General features: G+C 44.8%; 2 protein-coding genes across 3 annotated transcripts; both read left to right on the plus strand.

Annotated features, from left to right (window-relative positions):
• Window positions 1-1,229: 1,229 nt before the first annotated feature.
• mief1 (mitochondrial elongation factor 1) lies at window positions 1,230-7,505 on the plus strand. Its single transcript, XM_066707142.1, has 6 exons — window positions 1,230-1,901; window positions 2,171-2,340; window positions 2,448-2,625; window positions 3,456-3,751; window positions 5,104-5,322; window positions 5,575-7,505. The coding sequence occupies exons 2-6, from the start codon at window positions 2,191-2,193 to the stop codon at window positions 6,172-6,174; spliced, it is 1,443 nt and encodes a 480-aa protein (XP_066563239.1). The 5' UTR covers window positions 1,230-1,901; window positions 2,171-2,190; the 3' UTR covers window positions 6,175-7,505.
• A 1,614-nt stretch (window positions 7,506-9,119) lies between these two features.
• On the plus strand, window positions 9,120-11,761 carry LOC136751488 (SUMO-conjugating enzyme UBC9). 2 transcript variants are annotated; one of them, XM_066707143.1, is made up of 7 exons: window positions 9,120-9,348; window positions 10,328-10,415; window positions 10,557-10,640; window positions 10,778-10,850; window positions 10,990-11,099; window positions 11,226-11,305; window positions 11,445-11,761. In XM_066707143.1, exons 2-7 carry the CDS (start codon window positions 10,350-10,352, stop codon window positions 11,506-11,508), a joined length of 477 nt encoding a protein of 158 aa, XP_066563240.1. In that variant the 5' UTR covers window positions 9,120-9,348; window positions 10,328-10,349; the 3' UTR covers window positions 11,509-11,761. The 2 variants fall into 2 exon arrangements, with proteins under 2 accessions (XP_066563240.1, XP_066563241.1); XM_066707144.1 differs by having other exon boundaries at window positions 10,331-10,415.
• Window positions 11,762-20,578: the final 8,817 nt, after the last annotated feature.

The raw sequence follows: 20,578 nt of genomic DNA on the forward strand, positions 1-20,578 counted from the left end.
TGTAAATGGACCCTTCCCACATCAGAACAGTAACTTTCGCAGTGGCTCTATCTACCCCATGCTTTTTACGTTGTGCATTTATTGCTTTGAATGCTGGGCTGGGCGCTCTCGCTCCTATGCACTATTTTTAATTGAACTATTCTTTCTTATGCTCCCGTGTAATTATGTATTGTTAGCACTTCTATAGTTTTATTGCAGCTTCTCGTATGCCTATCACTCCCTTTGGCACATACCTGGGACTTCACTGTATGGTTAGTGTATGTTGTGAAAAGTCGACCTGCAAAATGGTGTCTCCTAAGAACTTAATATCCCTCCGGCAAATGCTCCTGTGCATTGAATATTGTTTTTTTTGTTTTTGTTCATAATAATAAGGTTTCTTATAGTTTATATCTTCATCTTAACCTGACTGTTGGTATTTAAGACCTGTATGTCCTTATGACAATGTTGAGTGGGAGACTGACACTGGAGATTTAGCTTGCAGTTTTCAGGCCAGGCATGGTAAAGCTCTATTCTGTACTCTAGTGACTAACAAGTCATCTTGAAATGAGGGTTTAATTTAATATTTCATATTAATGAACAGTGAAAGACTTGTTAGTCACAATTAGAGACAAGTCTTTCAATGTTCATCAATATGAAATTAAACCCTCGTTTCAAGAAACTAGATAGCAAGGTCCATTTTGACACCATTTTGTCTTCTGACAGTTAACAGGAATGAGTGAGCAGTGCAGGCAGGATGCAATAATACAAATGCACAGTGCCGACTTGTGCTGTTCATGTTTTTTTAACTTTAAACTTACTCTACAAATGTGTTTAGACATCAGGAAAGATGGGCAACCTACTCAGACCCCTCCGGACCCATCGAGAAAATGGTTGTATAGTGTAGTGTAGTCCAATGAAGTACAGTGAAGTAATTAATCTCTTCCCCTCTCTCCCTGTGTCTCTGTGCGTGTTGGCAGGTCGCTGTGATTGCTCTCCTCCTCTCTTCCTCTATCTCTCTCTCTCTCTGGTGGCATTCCTCGATGGGCGGCTGGTCACGGGGTGCGGTGCTCCAGCTCTACCGAGCCCTGCTGCGTGCCGGGTGCCACCTGCAGCACACCGACCGCAACTTCTACCGCCGTGCCATCGCCAGGGAGTTCCGTCGTTGCCAGGGCCTCAGTGCCCTTGGCGACAAGGAGCGGGCGCTGCAAAGGGGCCAGTTCTTCCTGAACAGTGGGTTGGGTGGTCTGGTCTAGAACACAAGCTGACTGCACTAGAGATCTTCTGGAACACATAGTCTGCCAGGACCCACAGACACTTCTAACCCTCCACCCCCCCGAGTCTCTTCTAGAACACAGTCCCTGGGAAGTCTCAGGGTCTTCTGAACGCACAGTGTCTTGGGGCAACACACAGACCTTTCTTGATACCACGCTCTCTCCTGGAACACAGAGTCTTCAGGAACTTGGGGGGTCTTCTGGAACGCATAGACTTTCCTTGAACATATAGAGCTTTTGGGAACATGCTTCTTTCTTGAGTGGAACAGGGGCCACATTACTATAGCTGATTATTATTTGTTTTTTGTTGGTCCACATTGGTAAGTCCCCGGAGCCCTTACTCCCTTAACCCTGGAAACCAGTGAAATGTGCCAGTAAAAGTCCTGATAATGGTGATCATCCACAGATAGAAACAGAACACAGTTACAGAGGCAACTTTCTGATTTTTTTTTTTTTTTTTCCGTGGGACATTTTCAACAAGGAAGCCTGCTCTGGATTCTTCTTGAACCCCACATCTCCCCCAAGCTTGTGGTTGGGATTTGGGTGTGTTTTAAGGTTTGCAGATACACTGACATGCTGACAGCACTGAGCCTTGGGACATAGGATGAAACGCCTTTGACCGGGACTGCAGAGCACTTGGAAGCTGAGGGGGTAAAGTAAAATCAGTGTGTCTGTCAGTCAGTCAGTCTGTCAGTAAGAGTTACTAGTTAATACTATGACAGGTGTGCTGCTCTGTCTTCTGGTCCCCTTTCATCAGCAGGTTAATAAAGTTTAAAGCCAAGCAGAAAGTCTGAAAGCCTTCAAGCCTATTAATCTGTGCATCTCTCTCTCTCTCTCTCTCTCTCTCTCTCTCTCTCTCTCTCTCTCTCTCTCTCTCTGTTTCTGTATATCTTTATGTTTGTATCTGTGTGTGTACACAGGGCTGAGTTCAGGTGGGGCCATGGCTGGTGTTGGTGGCAGCGAGAGGAGGGGCAAGAAGGATGACAATGGACTGGGTGGGGCCATCGACTTTGTGCTGTCCAATGCTAAACTGGTGCTGGGTGTAGGCGGGGCCGCCATGCTGGGGATTGCCACACTGGCTGTCAAGAGGGTGAGTGAGCTGTGAGTTGGTGGCAGGGTGTGTGTCAGTGTGTGGCTCGATGTGTAAGGGATACTGTTTTTGTGTGGGTTCCTGTCAACTGTCCAGTCGCTTCGCAGATGTACGACCGAGCCATCAGCGCCCCCACCAGCCCCACCAAGATGATGGACCAATCGGGGAAGAGGAGCTGGGAGGAGCCTAGCTGGCTGGGATCGTCTCCGCGGTTACTGAGCCGGGACATGAAAAGTAGTGTGAGCCGGTCACTGCAGACACTGCCCACCTCCAGCAACGAGCCAGGTAACACAACACGCACAATGCTGCCCGCTTCTAGGGCCCTATGAAATTAATTTTATTATTTTTAACATACAACACACAATGTATACATACACACTCAGGCAATACATACAATGTACTCGGCTTCCCCCTTGGAAACCACAACACAGTCACACAGTGTTCTAATACCACGTGCCCCTGAGACGCACTGTCCTGTGCTGTCCCCTAGTCTTACACTGCACTCTCTCTGTTCACAGACACGCAGGCACCTGGCTGGCTATTCCTGCTCTATAGTGGGTGACAGTTCAATTGGTGTCAGTTCCTTCTCCCCAATACCAATAGATAGATTTGGTTTCCTTGTGATGTTTATTTGCCCCCCCGCCATCTTCTTGCCTCGCTCCCTCCCTCATTCCTCCTTCACTCCCTCACCTGTTTGTGTATCAGCCCTCTGTCATTACCACTCTGGGTTCTGACTTGGGAAGATCCCAGTAGTTTTTGGTGTCAATGAGTGTGTCAGTGTGATCAGTGTGTGTGTTGTCCGTGTGGGGTCTATAGTATATGTGAGATTGTATGTACATTTATGTAATCCGGTGTGTGTGGTGCCAGTGTGTAGTCTGGAGCATGTGTTTGAGGGGTATTGTGTGTATGTTGTCAATGTTGTGTGTACTGTCTCTGTGACAGTGTGTTGTCTGTGTGGGTTACTGAGTGTCCATATATATCCTAATGGTGGTCTGTTCCAGTTGTGGAATAAGACCAGTCCAGATTACACCTGGAGTAGCAGTGTGCTAAAGTTTAATTCATTGAGGGGAAATTCTCTTACCCCCCCCCCCCCACACTCTCTGTCTCTATCTCAGACTCGCTGCGTAGCTCCGCTCTTGTCTCCGGTGCTGTGGTTGGGGGCCGACGACAGGGAGGGGCAGGGGGGGTGGCCGGGGCAGACTTGCAGAAGACACGGCGCCGCTTCTCCCTGCAGCAACGGCTGTGGCGGTTCTACGGGCGCCGGGCAGTGGTGCCGCCCGAGGAGCAGGACCTGGCCCGGCGTGCCGCACTGGAGGTCTGCGCTGAGATCAGGCACCATCTCACCAACCGCCTCCCAGACATGCCCCTCAAGGACATGTACCTGAGTGGCAGTCTGTATGACGACCTGCAGGTGAGATGGGTTGCGGGAGGGGAGCAGTGTTCGCATAAGGTCCTTGAAGTGCTTAAAATGCTTGAATTTGGGTCGCAGAAATATAACTGAAATACATGGAAAAACACCCCCTTTGTGGTTAAGTGCTTGAAAAATCCTTGAATATAAATGTATCCAATATCTTAATGCGATGTCCCCCACGTTCTGATTGTGAGATTGTTAAGTAAAATACTGTAATCGCTCAATCTCTCTAGGGTCGGAATGAGATTCTAAGGTGTGTGCGTTGTGCAGGTTTACTTAAATGGATGGATTTGATTAATACTTCGTTGACAAATTCTTTTGAAAAAACATCACAACTCGTAAGCTGTTATTGGTCGGTCAGAGCGTTGAATGATGTTGTGCGACTATGTGCTAGTAGAATGCCAAACTGCGTGATATTTTGAAGAGTAGAGAAACTTTCCTTTGTTGAGTGTGAGTAAAGTGTGCAAAAGCACTTATGGTTTATTACGATAATCAATGTTTCGAATTCAGAGACTTTGTTCCCAGTGATCAGGTCAATGTGCTTTTACATGATCGCATGACTAGTAATGTCTCGTATGCAGATAGTTTGCATTTTTCATATCTCACGCGACTGGAGCGTGGTTCTTCCATCAACACGGAGATGGAAATTGAAAATGTGTGTAAGGAATCTTTAATGTCACAATTAATTATTGTTGGTCACATTAAATATCTCAATGTAAAGATCACAAACGAACTTGTGCAGTATGCGTCTGGTGTGAGGGAAAGATACATGTCCCATCTTGAAAGTGAGAGGAGTGAGTGACAAGTACAGGAGAAGCGCAGCTCAAAACTGATTGGACTTGATGAGCTCAGAAAAAAGAAAAAGCATCTGGAAATGGACATCGAGAGTCTGTTGAAATCTGCAGATGAATATGCGATTAAAGCTCCAAACCCTAGTATTAACATAAAAAAAAAATCTACAGTACTGTGCATAACTTTTAATGCTGTAAAGTAAGAATGCTTTCAAAAATAGACATTTTAATAGATTATATTTATCATTTAACTAAATGCAAAGTGAGTGAAGAGAATGAAAATCTAAATCAATAAATATTTGGTGTGACCACCCTTTGCCTTCAAAACAGCATCACACCTGCCTAAAACTTTTGCACAGTACTGTATTTCCATAAACTACATTATAATACCATTCCAAAATATGATGTATATATTGTGTATGTATATTTGTGCCCCCTCCCCTGGAGAGGGGGATTGGGCAGGAAGGAAGAGGAGACTGAGATGGAGAGCTCAGTAGGCTTTTAGCCCTGCTCCCCCTCTTCACTCTCTCCTCCACCTTCCCACTCTCCCCAATGCCTTAGGTGGTGCGGGCAGACCATGCCCAGCTGATGGTGCCCCTAGTGCTGGAGAGGAACCTGTGGGGCCCAGTGAGAGGGGAGGATACTATCCACAACCTGCCAGGGTTCTGGCTCCTGCGCCGGGAGAACCTGGAGTACTTTCCCCGGGGGGGCAGCTACTGGGACCGCTGCGTAGTGGGGGGGTACCTGTCCCCCCATGCTGTGCTGGATGCCTTTGAGAAGGTGTGTGCGAATGTGTGTTTGGGGTGGGGTGGGGTGAGGGAGAGACAGGGTTGGTGTATAAGGATAATGTATATAATGTATATCAGTCATTCAGTCAGTCTGTTTGCCGGTCAGTATGTACGTTTTTAAGTGTTTTGGTCAGTGTCAGTGTTTCAAACACAGTCAGTGTATCGGTGAGAGTGTCTGTCAGTTAGTTAGTGAGTGTCTGTTACCTTGACTTGTTGTAATGAAGTGAAATGTATGCATCCCCAGGTGCTGTGTGGCTCAATCAACTGGCCTGCAATTGGCAGCGTGCTGGGCTATGTAATCCGGCCCGCTGTGCCGGGGAGCCTCTCCCTCTCCCTGGAGGTGCAGTATGGGCTGGACCGCACACTGTTCCTAGACCTGCTGCCCCTGGTTGCCACCCCCGACGGCTCCACCCTGATCGCCCGGCCCCACCGGCTGGCGGAGCAGCACCAGCACCTGTGGCGGGAGAGCGTGAGGGCCGCCCAGGTGACCCGTCTGCGTAGCCTGGACCAGGAAGATGGGGGCTGCCGAACAGTGTGCCTCAAGGTGCTGAAGGCCGCGTGCAGGCTGCGGCCTGCCCTCTCACAGCTGGACTCGGGGCAGCTGGTCAACGTGGTGCTGCTGCTGAGCCAGAGGGAGAGCGACTGGGCCGAGGAGAGCCTGGCAGAGCGCTTCCAGCAGCTGCTGCGGGAGCTGGTGGGCCACCTGGAGGCCGGCCGGCTGCCCTGCTGCCTGCGTCCTGCCGTGGACCTGTTCTTGGAGCTCACCGCCCAGGAGGTGGACGAGCTGGGCTACACCCTGTACTGCGCCTTGTCCGACCCCGAGAGCCTGCTGGACGCTGACTGAGCCGGCCTGCACTGTCCCCCCACCCCTGACTGATTTGCCCCAGCGCTCCCATTCTCAACCACTGCCCCCTTAGATGACCAGACCCTAGTCTTACAACTGAGAAAGGTGGGGGAGAGGGAGGAGAAGAGAGATGGCACAGGGGAAATAGGGGTTGAGGAGAATGGAGGAAGAGGGAGAAGGGGGGGGAAGGAGAGAGCGAGAGGCCCTCCTTGAGCAGCTCCTGGAATCATTGCCATCTGCCTCCATGTCTCCTGCATCTCACAACCTTATTGGTACACACTCACCTGTGTGTGGAATACAGGAGTGTTTCCTTTGTGTACAGTATTACAAAATTACCTCTTATTTTAATCAGATTTAGTTTGAGGGGGGGGGTCAGTTCTGTATGGGAAAGATTATTGCATAGCTGTATGCATGTTCCCTAAGAATGTGGATGACTGGGCTGCAACATTAGGTTTTTAGTTTGGGGTAGGTTAGGAGGCGGGGGTGGTAGCAGGACAGTTAGGGATTCAGACTGATCTAATGTAAAAGGATTTTTAGTTTTTTCCATATTAATTCCTGGAGGTACCGAGAAGAGGAATGTGGGGTGGGGGTGAGTGAGTGAGTCGAGAGTGTGTGTGTGTATTTTGGTTGGGAGGGGGGCATTTAAAGTCTTGCAAACCCTTTGCCACAGTGTGTGTAACACTAATATTCTTCCCCACACCCCCATCTCACATTGTATTCTCCCAGTTAAGGCACTTCTCAGAGTTGGTCAGTTAGCAGGGAAAGCTGCAAACACCCACTGTAAAATTGTATGTATGTTGTATGTAGTATTATCAATGTTTTGTGTGACTGAAGAACTGAATGTGATACATCTTAAAGGGGAGACTGTCAGCTTTGGTCGCCAGGGTTTGGCCGGTCAGAGTGGCCTCCCCTGCCCTGCTATGAGTGATTACAATTAGGCTGTTGGGATCCATGGGATTTGAAGCCTGCATGAAGAAGGCATGAGTGCTGTGCTGGGGGGTCAGGAGCAGCGACAGGCCTCCGCTTTGTAACACTGATCACACAATCGCAACTGCATGCCCAATCGCATCACTTTCAGCAGCAAAGGTCTGCTGGTGTAGCTCCAGCACACACACTCACACTCTCACTCACACACACTCTCTCTCTCTCTCTCTCTCTCTGGGTCTTCTAAACCAGGATAATAACAAAATTAATAAGGAGCATGATAATAGAACCCCAGATCAACACCGAAACTGATGTGTTAGGTTATGTCTTTGGTATGAGTGTGTGGAAGAAGGCAGTCTTTTATTTCTGGCCCTCTCATGGTATAATAAAGATTGTTTTAAAAAATGTATTGTCAAAAATGTTGCTTTTATTTTGGTCTGGGCTGCTCACAGTGCATACCTCCACAAGTACACTTTGCATTAAGCAGGGCTCTATTCCTGGAAAGAGTTATTCTCTTTTTACACATTGAACCAGTTCATCTCTTCCTAATACACAAACCTGTCTGCACACACCTGTTTTACCATCTGTGTTGGAGGGGGGAGGGGGGGGGGCTGTCCTCATAGGTACCTCCTGTCTGCTAGAAACAGGGCTTCAGGGAGACTGCCAAGGTGAGGAGGATGGAAGAGACTGGAAAGAAGAAAGAAAATCACCCTGTACATCTTTATTTTTGGGGTAGAATATTGTGGTAGTACATTTCTGTGTACTGTACTATAGTGTAATGTAGAGTCATCCAGTCACTCCTCTCACACTCTCACTCTCTCACACATACTCACTCGATTCAATTCAGATTCAAAAGTTGCTCTATTGCAGGGGTCTCAAACTCAATTCCTGGAGGGCCATGTGTATGCTGGTTTTTGTTCCAATGGAGTCCTCAATTACTTAATTTGTCAAATTGAGAAGGTTGAGAACCACTGACATAGATGGGAATGGAACGCATAGTATAGTGCAGTGTAATTGATTATAGTTTAGTATAGTTGTGTAATGTAGAATGGTATAGTGTAGTATTGTATAGTATATAGTAATATGTTATTTTGGCATGTGTCTAACATGACTTCTGTGTGATTGTAATTATTAAGAGATACTACACAACCACCCATTACAAAACCCACTCAACCCCTCTTCTGTAACAGCATCGCGCCTGCTGCTTTAACAGACTGGGCTGCACCGTCGATGACGTCACTCCAAGAACATTCCAGAACACGGCAACGTCTATTACCCCGCATAAATCTATCCTCCACCTATCAACATAAAACCCAACGCAACTGTAATAAGTCAGTGTTCTGCTAATGATTCCGTGTGTGAATTTAATTGAAAACCGACTTCCGAGTACTCCCCGCCCCCACCCCTAAACCGGTTCAGGCCAGTTTGAGAGTTGGTTTTAGGAAGCCCAAAAGAAGCCTGATTGGATTGTTAGAGTGATATTTCTCGAATTGTCCTCACTCTCGCCCCGGTTACTATTTTGAGTTTTGTTCGGTGATTGTGGTCTGTATTGTGAAATGTGTGAGAAACACCAGAGAAAACTCTCGCCTTCCTCTTGTTTACAAGTTTAAAATCTAGCGCGAATCGACGTTCGCCTCAGCGGCCGTCGTACAGGTAGCGGGGGGAGAGCGCGGGGTAGACCTTGCGCCATCTTGAGTGTGGCGCATGCACACCACATAATAATTATTTTTTTAAAGTGTTTTAGTGGGACTTAAATAACGATCAAATACACACATTAACCTCGTCTATACTAATGCTCTCATGTTTTGTACATGAATGCTAATAAACAATAACAGTAGTAGTAGTAGTAGTAGTAGTAGTAGTAGTAGTAGTAGTAGTAGTAGTAATAATAATAATAATAGTGCTTCCTGAATTGTGACACACTCAAGATGGCCGCCAGGCATCCACCCCGGTGCTGTCCACGGCCAGTGCCTGAAGGTCCTTCGAGGAAAACAAACCGAGGAGGTCCTAGCGTACGCCATATTGTTATGAACACTTTCCCCCCTTTCCAGCCCCGGAGCAATTTGACAGCAGCGATCGCTCTTAACTAGTTTCAGTACTGTCACACGAAAGAGAGCGGGAGTGAAAGAGAGATAGAGAATCGGCCAGAAGACATAGAGAGGGAACAAAGGAGGGTGGAGACCTTTGCGACAGTATAGCTTGTCTGTTTAACTTTTATTTATCTTAAATATTAGATTTCGGATTTTTAAGGTAAGTGCTAAGATACGAAGTAACAATACGCCTGCAACCGTTCCTACGAGTGCAGTGCATTCTTAAAATGAATCGCGTGGTTTCATTATTATTAGTCTACGTTTTGTTAATTAACACGTCTCGTGTATTTACTTTTATTGACTGTATCCCTCTAATTTAAGTGAAATGTATTTTCTTCTCCCTTATTCTCCATCAACACTGCTTTAAAATACTTTTCAAGTGACGGGAAGCTGTACAGTGAATAAACGCCGAAAAATCTATATATTTCTCGCCAGTGTCGATGGACGCGAATGGTCAGCGCTGTTGTAAAGGCACACGAAAGCGTTTTGAGCTTCGTGATTAGAGAGAGGGGGAGAATGAGGGGTGTGTGACGTCAGAAAAAGCGCTCAATTCAAAATAGCCATAATAATAAAAGTGTTATATTAACACCATGCATTCTAATAATACTATTAACGGTAGTAGTAATATTATGCATGATTAAAATATTAATTACATTTAAGTAATATGTAATAATGGTACATACCAAGTGTGTGTGTGGGCGGGGTTATGTGGTTTACGAGGTTACAATCTGGTAATTACAAGATTATTATGCAAAAACGGTGGTTTATGAGGACATTGCCAATGTCCCCATAAATCAAATCGCTTAAAAAACATACTAAATTATGTTTTTTTTGAAAATGTAAAAATGCAGAAATCTTTTTATGTATGTTAGGGTTAGGGGATAGAATCTATAGTTTGTACAGTATAAAAATCATTATGTCTAGGGAGAGTCCTCATAATGATAGCGGCACCAACGTGTGTGTGTATATGTGTGTATATGTATGTGTCCATGATAATGTGTGAGTGTGTATTAGTACCTACAGCAATGCCTATCAGTCCAGGCCCATTGACTGATGCTGGGCTGTAATCCCATAGGCTTTACCTTTACCTCAGACAGAGCACATTTTTAAGTGTTGCTGTGCTGTATTTGTCTGTCCAGCAGGGGGTGTGGATGAGCAGCAATGTCCGGGATTGCTCTCAGCAGACTGGCGCAGGAACGCAAAGCCTGGCGCAAGGACCATCCCTTTGTGAGTCTCTCTCTCTTTCTGTCACTGCCTGTATCTTTGTCTTTCTAAGGCTTTGTATCTCTGTGTGTCTGACTATACTGTAACACTGTAACACTGAGACCAACTGAGCCCCTGTAATTACTTGTTGTGTACCTACCCTAGGGGTTTGTGGCAGTGCCCACCAAGAATGCTGATGGCACCCTGAATCTTATGAACTGGGAATGTGCCATTCCAGGCAAGAAAGGGGTGAGTATCTGTCCAACTAGGCCCTATACTAAACAATACTATAGTCCACACAGCACTGGCTCGAGACTGGGCCCCCATACTATACTGCACTTTAATCTATACAGTGCTGGCTCATTCATGGTCTCTTGTCTCCACAGACTCTGTGGGAGGGAGGGCAGTACAAACTCAGGATGCTGTTTAAGGATGATTACCCCTCGTCACCGCCCAAATGTGAGTGCTGGTCTAGGGTGGTGGTGAGGTGTGTGTGGATGTGTATTGCAATGTGTTAGTATAGCTCCTACTACAGTTTAAATGTGTGTCTCGCTACAGTGTCTTACAGCACAGTTCTTGCCGTTGTGTTGATTTGCAGGTAAATTCGAGCCTCCCATCTTCCACCCCAACGTCTATCCGTCCGGCACTGTTTGTCTGTCCATCCTGGAGGAGGACAAAGACTGGAGACCTGCCATCACAATCAAACAGGTGTGGAGGGAGTGGGGGAGGAGTTTGGGGGAGTGAGAGAGGGAGAGGGTGGGTGGCAGAGAAAAAGTGAGGGGGTGCAGTATACAGTGTGCAGGACTGCAGTGAGATGGTGTGCTGTTGTTGCAGATCCTATTGGGAGTCCAGGAGCTGCTGAATGAACCAAACATCCAGGACCCAGCACAGGCAGAGGCATACACTATATACTGGTGAGACCTGGTCAGACACACCGACGCACTGACTGACACACGAACACGCTGAGTGAAACACTGACTGGCACATTGATGAACTGACTGACACACTAATAAACCAACCAACTGACTGACTGTATTTCTCTCTGTCCTCCAGTCAGAACAGGATGGAGTATGAGAAGAGAGTCAGAGCTCAGGCCAAGAAGTTTGCACCCATATAGAGCTGATGGTTCACATGTGCACTTTAAACCCAAACGCCAGCACTAGAAGATGGAGGGATGAAAGGGGGAGAGAGAGAGAGAGAGAGAGAGAGAGAGAGAGAGAGAGGGACCACCAACTATGTACATATATAAATATGGATAGAGTTCTAAAGATTTTTTTTGTTTTGTTTTGCTTTATTTGTAATTTTATTTAATTTTAAGCAAGTCTCTGTATGTCTCTTCATAATAAATAAATAAATAATACAAAAAAATCTTCCAATTAAAATCAGTCTTCTTTATTTACAAATCCCCAAATCAGTATTAATTGATATTTCTGCACATTGTTATTGTTCATTCTCAGTGCCCAGGCAACAGGTGTGACTCTGATTGGTCACTGCAAGGGTCTGCGAAAATTAATCATTCATAGGATGCCAGTGATGATTCAGAGATACAAACACATCTGAAAAGTCAGAGACACAGGTGCCTATTTTTTGGTACTGTCCAGACTATTTCATAACTATTTTCTTACTCGTCATTATCACTTATTTTGTTATAATTATTAGTTTTTATTGATATCATCAGATGCTTTTGTCCACAGAGACATGGATATAAGGTTATGGGCACTCCACCCAAAAATCCACTGCCTCAACTAGTTCAGTCACACCAGTCCAGGGACTGAGCCACATGGATTCCCCAATTGCAGTTACAAATGTCCATCACTAGATGGAGAAGAAACAAAGGAAATAATCTTAGCTTTCTGTATTAAATCGCAGAGTGCACTCGACTAACTGTCTTTAAATGAGCAGATGGTGTTTCACAGTCTGTACTGTAGTGAACTGGAATTTAGAGCTAAAACTCCAGGACCAGGGCTGGAGACTCTGCTGTACAGTAGCTCTCCAGGACTCTCAAGTATTGATTCTCACACTTTCACCTCCTGAGCAGCCCCCCCCCCACCCTAGCCGTCTCTGAAGGTGCCAAGAAAAGCGTCAGTTTCCATAGGACTGTGATATCTGTGGCTGACCAACTAGAAGCTACAATGCGTGAAGGAACATAGAAAGCGATGCTGGTTGTCCACCCAGATGAGGCAAGGGTCCTGGACTGGCTTTCCAAGTTGTATGTCCCTGTGAATGGCTTGTCTTACTTGTGTCTGTCTGTCTGTCAGGCCCACTGTCCGCATCTGTCTGATGGTTTGTGTGTCCCATCCTCTGTGTGTGTGTCTGCCTGACTCAGTGTTCCTCTGTCTGGGTGTCCGTGTGTCTGATTTTCTTTCTGTCTGTCCACTCTGTCTGTATGCCTACCTGTCTGTACCTCTGACTGTGTGTCCATTTTCCTGTCTGCCTGTCTTAGCATCCATTTGCCTGATTCCTGTATCTGTCAGTCTGTTTCCTCTGATTTATTTAGAAAAGCTTTTTTGGCACCAATAAGTATTGACAGACATGCCAAGTGCTCAGGAACAGGAGCAATGGGGGACAATACAAACAGTATTGAGATATTAATGGTTGCATGCAATGTATGCTTAGTGTCATGGACCCAGAGTGCTCAGCCTGCCTCTCCCTCTCTCTCTCACCATCTCCTTCTTGCTCCCTCCCCCCCGTCTCCCCCTGCCAGCCCTCTCTATGTCTCTCCCCAATCAAATGTATTAGGCCCAGTTACTCAGTCCCCCTCTCTGCCACCCTTTCCCTTTTTGATTTTCACATGTACAATCTCTTCCTCTCTCTCGCTTCCTCTCCCGACTCTCTCTGATTCTCCCTCTGTACTCTCTGCTTCTGAAACTCAACTCTCTCTCTTTTCCTCTCTAATCTCTAATAACAATCTATCCCCCTTCTCTCTCATCTTTTAATCTCTAATAACAATCTCATTCTCTCTCTCATCTCTAATTCTCTCTCTCCCCCTTTCTTTCCCATCTCTCTCCTTCTCTGTCTGCCTGTGTTCTTAAAACCTCTCTCAAATTCAAATTCAAAACAAGCTTTATTGGCATGAAATGTTTACACACAAGTATTGCCTCTCTCTCTCTCTCTCCCTCCCACCCCCTCCCCTCTTGCTCTCTCTCTCTCAGGAAAATGGACAGGGAGAACCAGAAAGTGATGAAAGCCCTGAGAGAACCACACACTCACACAAAGTTACACACAATCCCACACACAGACTCATACGCACAAAGAGAGTCTCACACAGACACGCACAACAACACAGGCACACACAAGACAAGTAATGCACACTGCGGTAATACAATCTTCTAAACAGACAGGAGCATCTGTTTATAGTGAGTGTGTGTATTGGCGCCGGTCTGTCTGCATTTGTGCATCTGTGTGTGTGTGTGTGTGTGTGGACTAGTGTGTTTGTGCTTCAGTGTGCATGTCTGTGCATTAATGTTTGTGTATTAGTGTGCATCAGAATCTGTTTGTCAAGTATGCATGAGTGTATGTCAAGATGTATTTGTGTGTTCATCAGTTTGTGTGTTCAACACTGTCTCACTGTGTCTAATGCAGTCAGACACTGATCTCACCAAGGGGACACAACGTTACAGAATGCCCCAACCACTAGAAAATATTGACATCATAGGGACTGTCCAACTTGACATGCTAAAAATGACACTGACCTTTTGCAAGATCTCATCTTTCTACCAGTCTCACTGGTTCAACTGCAGTAATGGATCCCTGCTGTACTGGGATATACACTCACCTAAAGGATTATTAGGAACACCTGTTCAATTTCTCATTAATGCAATTATCTAATCAACCAATCACATGGCAGTTGCTTCAATGCATTTAGGGGTGTGGTCCTGGTCAAGACAATCTCCTGAACTCCAAACTGAATGTCTGAATGGGAAAGAAAGGTGATTTAAGCAATTTTGAGCGTGGCATGGTTGTTGGTGCCAGACGGGCCGGTCTGAGTATTTCACAATCTGCTCAGTTACTGGGATTTTCACACACAGCCATTTCTAGGGTTTACAAAGAATGGTGTGAAAAGGGAAAAACATCCAGTATGCGGCAGTCCTGTGGGCGAAAATGCCTTGTTGATGCTAGAGGTCAGAGGAGAATGGGCTGACTGATTCAAGCTGATAGGAGAGCAACTTTGACTGAAATAACCACTCTTTACAACCGAAGTATGCAGCAAAGCATTTGTGAAGCCACAACACGTACAACCTTGAGGCGGATGGGCTACAACAGCAGAAGACCCCACCGGGTACCACTCATCTCCACTACAAATAGGAAAAAGAGGCTACAATTTGCACAAGCTCACCAAAATTGGACAGTTGAAGACTGGAAAAATGTTGCCTGGTCTGATGAGTCTCGATTTCTGTTGAGACATTCAGATGGTAGAAGGCGAAAGGGGGTCAAACACAGTATTAGTATGGTGTTCCTAATAATCCTTTAGGTGAGTGTATATAGTTGCAGTGTACAGTGTTAGAGTGTACTTGAAATCACCAATATGGTTTACATTCATTATTTAATTACCCTTAAATGATTATGTTTATGGTGGCATGGTGGTTAGGGGGGCCTGTCTGTGTGGGGTTCCCATGTTCTCCCCGTGTCCGCGTGGGTTATCTCTGGGCACTCAAGTTTCCTCCCACTATCCAAAGACATGCGGGTTAGGTTAATTGGCCTTACTAAATTGTCCCGTGTGTGTGTTGCCCAGCGATGGACTGGCGTCCCATCCTGGGTGTATTCCTGCCTTGCGCCCTCTGGCTTCCCCGTGACCCTCACCAGGATAAGCAGTTTAGAAAATAGATGGATGATTATGTTTAACTTTATTTGACATAGTTTCCAGCTACCTTACCTACATTAGCATAACAACAACATTTTAAATAAACTGTCCATTCTTTAGGCGACTACAAATAGCTCCACGAGAGAGACATAGGCCATTATTATAATTATACATTGTTTTCCCACAAACAAATAAGCCAAAGTGCTGCACTATTTCACAATGATATTGCACTGACAGTCATAGTGTCATTTCAGATTCCGAGAGAGACCCAACCCGATAACAGTAAAATATCAAAATAACCTATCTGTACAGTGGTAAACAGTGACTGTGGGGAAAACATGACGTGGTTTCATATAGATATAATCTTGTTCTTATCTTGGGGTTAGAGAGCTTAATACTTGACAGCTTCCTTTATTGAGTCAGACTTCATAGTATCAGGTTTCTCCTAAAACAACCGTTAACTATTTGCCAGAATGTAATCTCTAGAAAATTCGCTGAAAAGTGACGCATTTACTTATAAATATAGTGTAGCAATCTGGGACTATTATGTGGAGTGCATGGATTGCAGTATGTTGTGTGTGTGTCGTTACTGTGGTTTCTGCAGGTGAAAATTAGAGGGACATGATGAGCCAGGCATGGGGGACAAGGGGATAGATAGAGGTGCCCACCAGGTAGAAGTATTTTCGTGAGAGATTCAGTTCTCTGTGTTAAAGCTGCCTGTGAATATACAAAAATGTTTTGTTTGCACCCAGGAATGGACTGGGACAAAAAAATTGTTAAAAATAGCAGTAATTAGGTGGAATACTACATTTTTAAATTCAACAAATTAATTCTGGTTAGGTTTGAAGCTTTACTATTTACAAGAGTCAGTCCTCGACAGGCACAGACACCTTTACAGTTTTTCTCAATTTGCTGAATCTTTGGGTCATTTTCCCCAAACTCTAAACACAAAACACAAAACCACAAACACAAAATGCAAAACTCTACAAATCTCTACCAAAAGCAAACACTGCATTCAAAACGGTTTTCTCTCTTTCCAAAATGTTTTTTTGCATCAAAATGACAAACACACGCATCATATGAATAGATCTGTCTACCAACCAACAACACACTGATGTGCTCAACCCAAAACACTACTATGAATATCCCATCAGTAGGTTTATTCCTTTTGTATTTTCATTGTTACACTGTAGCTGGCTGTAAAAGATTGCCACATGTATACCTACTCATATACACTCACCTAAAGGATTATTAGGAACACCATACTAATACTGTGTTTGACCCCCTTTCGCCTTCAGAACTGCCTTAATTCTACGTGGCATTGATTCAACAAGGTGCTGAAAGCATTCTTTAGAAATGTTGGCCCATATTGATAGGATAGCATCTTGCAGTTGATGGAGATTTGTGGGATGCACATCCAGGGCACGAAGCTCCCGTTCCAGCACATCCCAAAGATGCTCTATTGGGTTGAGATCTGGTGACTGTGGGGGCCAGTTTAGTACAGTGAACTCATTGTCATGTTCAAGAAACCAATTTGAAATGATTCGACCTTTGTGACATGGTGCATTATCCTGCTGGAAGTAGCCATCAGAGGATGGGTACATGGTGGTCATAAAGGGATGGACATGGTCAGAAACAATGCTCAGGTAGGCCGTGGCATTTAAACGATGCCCAATTGGCACTAAGGGGCCTAAAGTGTGCCAAGAAAACATCCCCCACACCATTACACCACCACCACCAGCCTGCACAGGGGTAACAAGGCATGATGGATCCATGTTCTCATTCTGTTTACGCCAAATTCTGACTCTACCATCTGAATGTCTCAACAGAAATCGAGACTCATCAGACCAGGCAATATTTTTCCAGTCTTCAACTGTCCAATTTTGGTGAGCTTGTGCAAATTGTAGCCTCTTTTTCCTATTTGTAGTGGAGATGAGTGGTACCCGGTGGGGTCTTCTGCTGTTGTAGCCCATCCGCCTCAAGGTTGTACGTGTTGTGGCTTCACAAATGCTTTGCTGCATACCTCGGTTTGTAACGAGTGGTTATTTCAGTCAAAGTTGCTCTTCTATCAGCTTGAATCAGTCGGCCCATTCTCCTCTGACCTCTAGCATCAACAAGGCATTTTCGCCCACAGGACTGCCGCATACTGGATGTTTTTCCCTTTTCACACCATTCTTTGTAAACCCTAGAAATGGTTGTGCGTGAAAATCCCAGTAACTGAGCAGATTGTGAAATACTCAGACCGGCCCGTCTGGCACCAACAACCATGCCACGCTCAAAATTGCTTAAATCACCTTTCTTTCCCATTCAGACATTCAGTTTGGAGTTCAGGAGATTGTCTTGACCAGGACCACACCCCTAAATGCATTGAAGCAACTGCCATGTGATTGGTTGGTTAGATAATTGCATTAATGAGAAATTGAACAGGTGTTCCTAATAATCCTTTAGGTGAGTGTATATGTATACCTACTCATATATATATGTATACCTACATACATACATATAAATAAACACACACATATGCCATACAGTAACATTTATTTCCAAAATGCAGTTTTTGTGAACACCTTTGTTTTGTATGTAACACTTTCCATACCCAACAGGAGAACAACATTCAATAAGATAAAGGGTTTTCTGTACAAAAATAAAAAATGAAAGGGACTCATTCTTTCAAAACTCTAAACACAAAGACAAAAACACATGCAGAATGTAGAACAAAAGAAATAAGGCTGCATCCCACCTCCTATTTTGGTCTGGCCACAGCACCTCATCTACATCACAAGCGATATTCTCCCTGGCGAAACAGGGGAAAGAATCTGCAGTGACGGATCCAGCTGCTGAAAGCCCTCACATCAACTTCACCACATACATCCTCCATTGCCTGGAGAAGAGGCATACGTGCGAGGGGATGGTGGTAATACACCTTCCATCGCCTTGCCGAAAAAAACTCAATTGGGTTTAGGAATGGGGAATATGGTGGGAGGTATAGAACAATAAATTGTTGTTGGTCGATGAACCAGTTGCGGATCAGAGCAGTTTGATGGAAACTCACGTTGTCCCAGATGACAACATACCTGGGCTGCTCTGGTCCACCCCTCTGCTCGGCTGGAATAAGGATGCCATGTAATGTGTCTAGGACTATGATGAGAAGGGCGGTGTTGTAGGGACCAAGGTTGGCATTGTGATGGAGGACGCCTTGCTGGCTAACGGCTGCACACATGGTGATATTCCCTCCACGCTGTCCAGGGACATTCACAATGGCACGGTGGCCAATAATGTTGCGTCCCTGTCCCCTTTCTTTTGACTAGGTTGAAGCCAGTCTCATCAATGTAAATATAAACGTGCTAAATAGCAGTGGCGTCCAGCTCCAAGAATCTCTGAAACAGACAAGACAATATGTGAAATAGACCTAGAGCACTCAATATGGTGAGGTACAATACACTGGATTACAGTACTGTAATGTGTCTATACAGTGCTGATACTGTATAATAGTAAATTTACAGTATAGTACTTACTTGCACATATTCATAGCGCTATTCTTTAACTCTGAGTTTCGCTCAAATGGCACCCTGTAGACGTGTTACAGTACATCTGGATTCGGTTGCGCTGTAATACATGGTCCAATGTAGACAAGCCCACCTGGTGAATGTTATTGGATATTGTGTTGTCTGCAATTATGTGGTTCTGGATTTCTTGTAGTCTAATGGTATTGTTTGCCACCACCATGTTCACAATAGCAGACTCCTGTTCTGGTGTTAACAGCCGTTGTCTTCCACCATGGCCTGACCGTCTCTCAGTTCTGCAGAAGATCCACAAATGATATGATTGGTTACAGTAAGCTGAAATCTCTTTTCTTTCAATATGAAATGACATTACTGTAACATTGGCCAACAATCACTGAGTAACATAGGCCTACTGATATGTCTGACTGCAGTATACATACATAAAGAGCATAGTGTAGATGCTAGGTAACTTACCGGTTTTCATTTCTGAATGCATGGGTGATAGATGCAACTGTGTAGCAGCTCAGGTTGGGCTGAACATCCTAGTCCTCGTCCTCCTACTCCTACTCCTACTCCTACTCCTACTCCTACTCCTAGACCTAGACCTCTAGCTCTTGCTTCACCATTGACTTCCATTTTCCTCCAAAACAAGAGAGCTCATCTGTTGCCTTTTATAGTGCTAAGGCTCTGATTTCTAAGTGAATAATTCAGCAACTAGTGAGGAGTGGGTGTTGCCAATTGGTGTATAGAGCTTGGCATTGTGATTGGCATTGCTTTCCAAAGGGACTACAGAGATTTTAATTTTGAATGTAGAGAACTGTGTGTAGTGTTTTGCAAAAAGTGTGATACAGAATTGGAAACTGAGTGTAAAGCAGGAATTGTAACTGTAATTACAGTTTTTCTGAATTGCTAAAACACTAAACCCCATTCTCTGAACCAAATGCTCAGTGGCCTAAAACCATTTGTCGAATCAATCACCCTTTTGGCAAAACCTTTAACAAGTAAAAAGTACTTTAGACACTATTTGCAAATCTCATTCACTCTTCTTGGAAAACTCTGAACGTGATGATGTGATCAAACCAATTGTACAGAATATAAGCCAGTTCAGAGTGCACAGGTGGCACAGATGCGTTGAATGTTGATACCAACAATGGATGGAAACAATGTGAGAGGCAGAGGAGGAAGAGTACGTGTAAGAGTTGGTGGACGAGGAGGAAGAGTATGAGGACGAGGAAGACCAAGAACAGTAATTTCAGAGTATCCTTTGAGCGCAACTCAGAAAGGGTCAAAGATCTATGATTTCAGTATGTGCAATTAAGTGTACACTCAGACACTTTCAGCGCTGATGCTTACAGTACAATTCTATGCTACTAGCCTACTGTTACTGTAAACTGCACTATATTGTAGTGTATGTAAATCAGGAGTGCATACAAATACACTATTGCAGCAGTCTCTCTTTCTGTATCACTTACTAAACTACTTATTTATCTATTTTTATATAGAGAGAGTGTTTGAATTGGATTCCATGGAAAGGTCCCATGAATACATTTTTGTAGATGAAGCAGTGTTCAATCTGGGAATTAATTAATCATTGAATCTCTCATTGACTGTGATTTTGCAGTTGCACAACATTTTTGAGTGTACTGTAATGTGCTTTTCATTTAGAGTTTTCTTTGTTCTTTGGACTTTTGCAGTTTTTGCATTGTCTTCCTCGTCCTCGTACTCTTCCTCCTCATCCACCAACTCTTACATGTACTCTTCCTCCTCTGCCTCTCAGATTGTTTCCATTGTTGGTATCAACATTCAACGCACCTGTGCACTCTGAAGTGGCTTATATTCTGTACAATTGGTTTGATCAAGTGCATCTACGTCAATTACTTGCA

Source organism: Amia ocellicauda, chromosome 6 (genome assembly GCF_036373705.1).
Source record: "Amia ocellicauda isolate fAmiCal2 chromosome 6, fAmiCal2.hap1, whole genome shotgun sequence".
Taxonomy (NCBI): Eukaryota; Metazoa; Chordata; class Actinopteri; order Amiiformes; family Amiidae; genus Amia; species Amia ocellicauda.

Coding starts and splice junctions, on each gene's coding strand:
- mief1 (XM_066707142.1), top strand. CDS start 2,191: ATGGCTGGTGTTGGTGGCAGCGAGAGGAGGGGCAAGAAGGATGACAAT. Junction 2,626..3,455: donor CACCTCCAGCAACGAGCCAG/GTAACACAACAC, acceptor TCTCTATCTCAG/ACTCGCTGCGTAGCTCCGCT. Junction 3,752..5,103: donor GTCTGTATGACGACCTGCAG/GTGAGATGGGTT, acceptor CCAATGCCTTAG/GTGGTGCGGGCAGACCATGC.
- LOC136751488 (XM_066707143.1), top strand. CDS start 10,350: ATGTCCGGGATTGCTCTCAGCAGACTGGCGCAGGAACGCAAAGCCTGG. Junction 10,851..10,989: donor CCCCTCGTCACCGCCCAAAT/GTGAGTGCTGGT, acceptor GTTGATTTGCAG/GTAAATTCGAGCCTCCCATC. Junction 11,100..11,225: donor CTGCCATCACAATCAAACAG/GTGTGGAGGGAG, acceptor CTGTTGTTGCAG/ATCCTATTGGGAGTCCAGGA.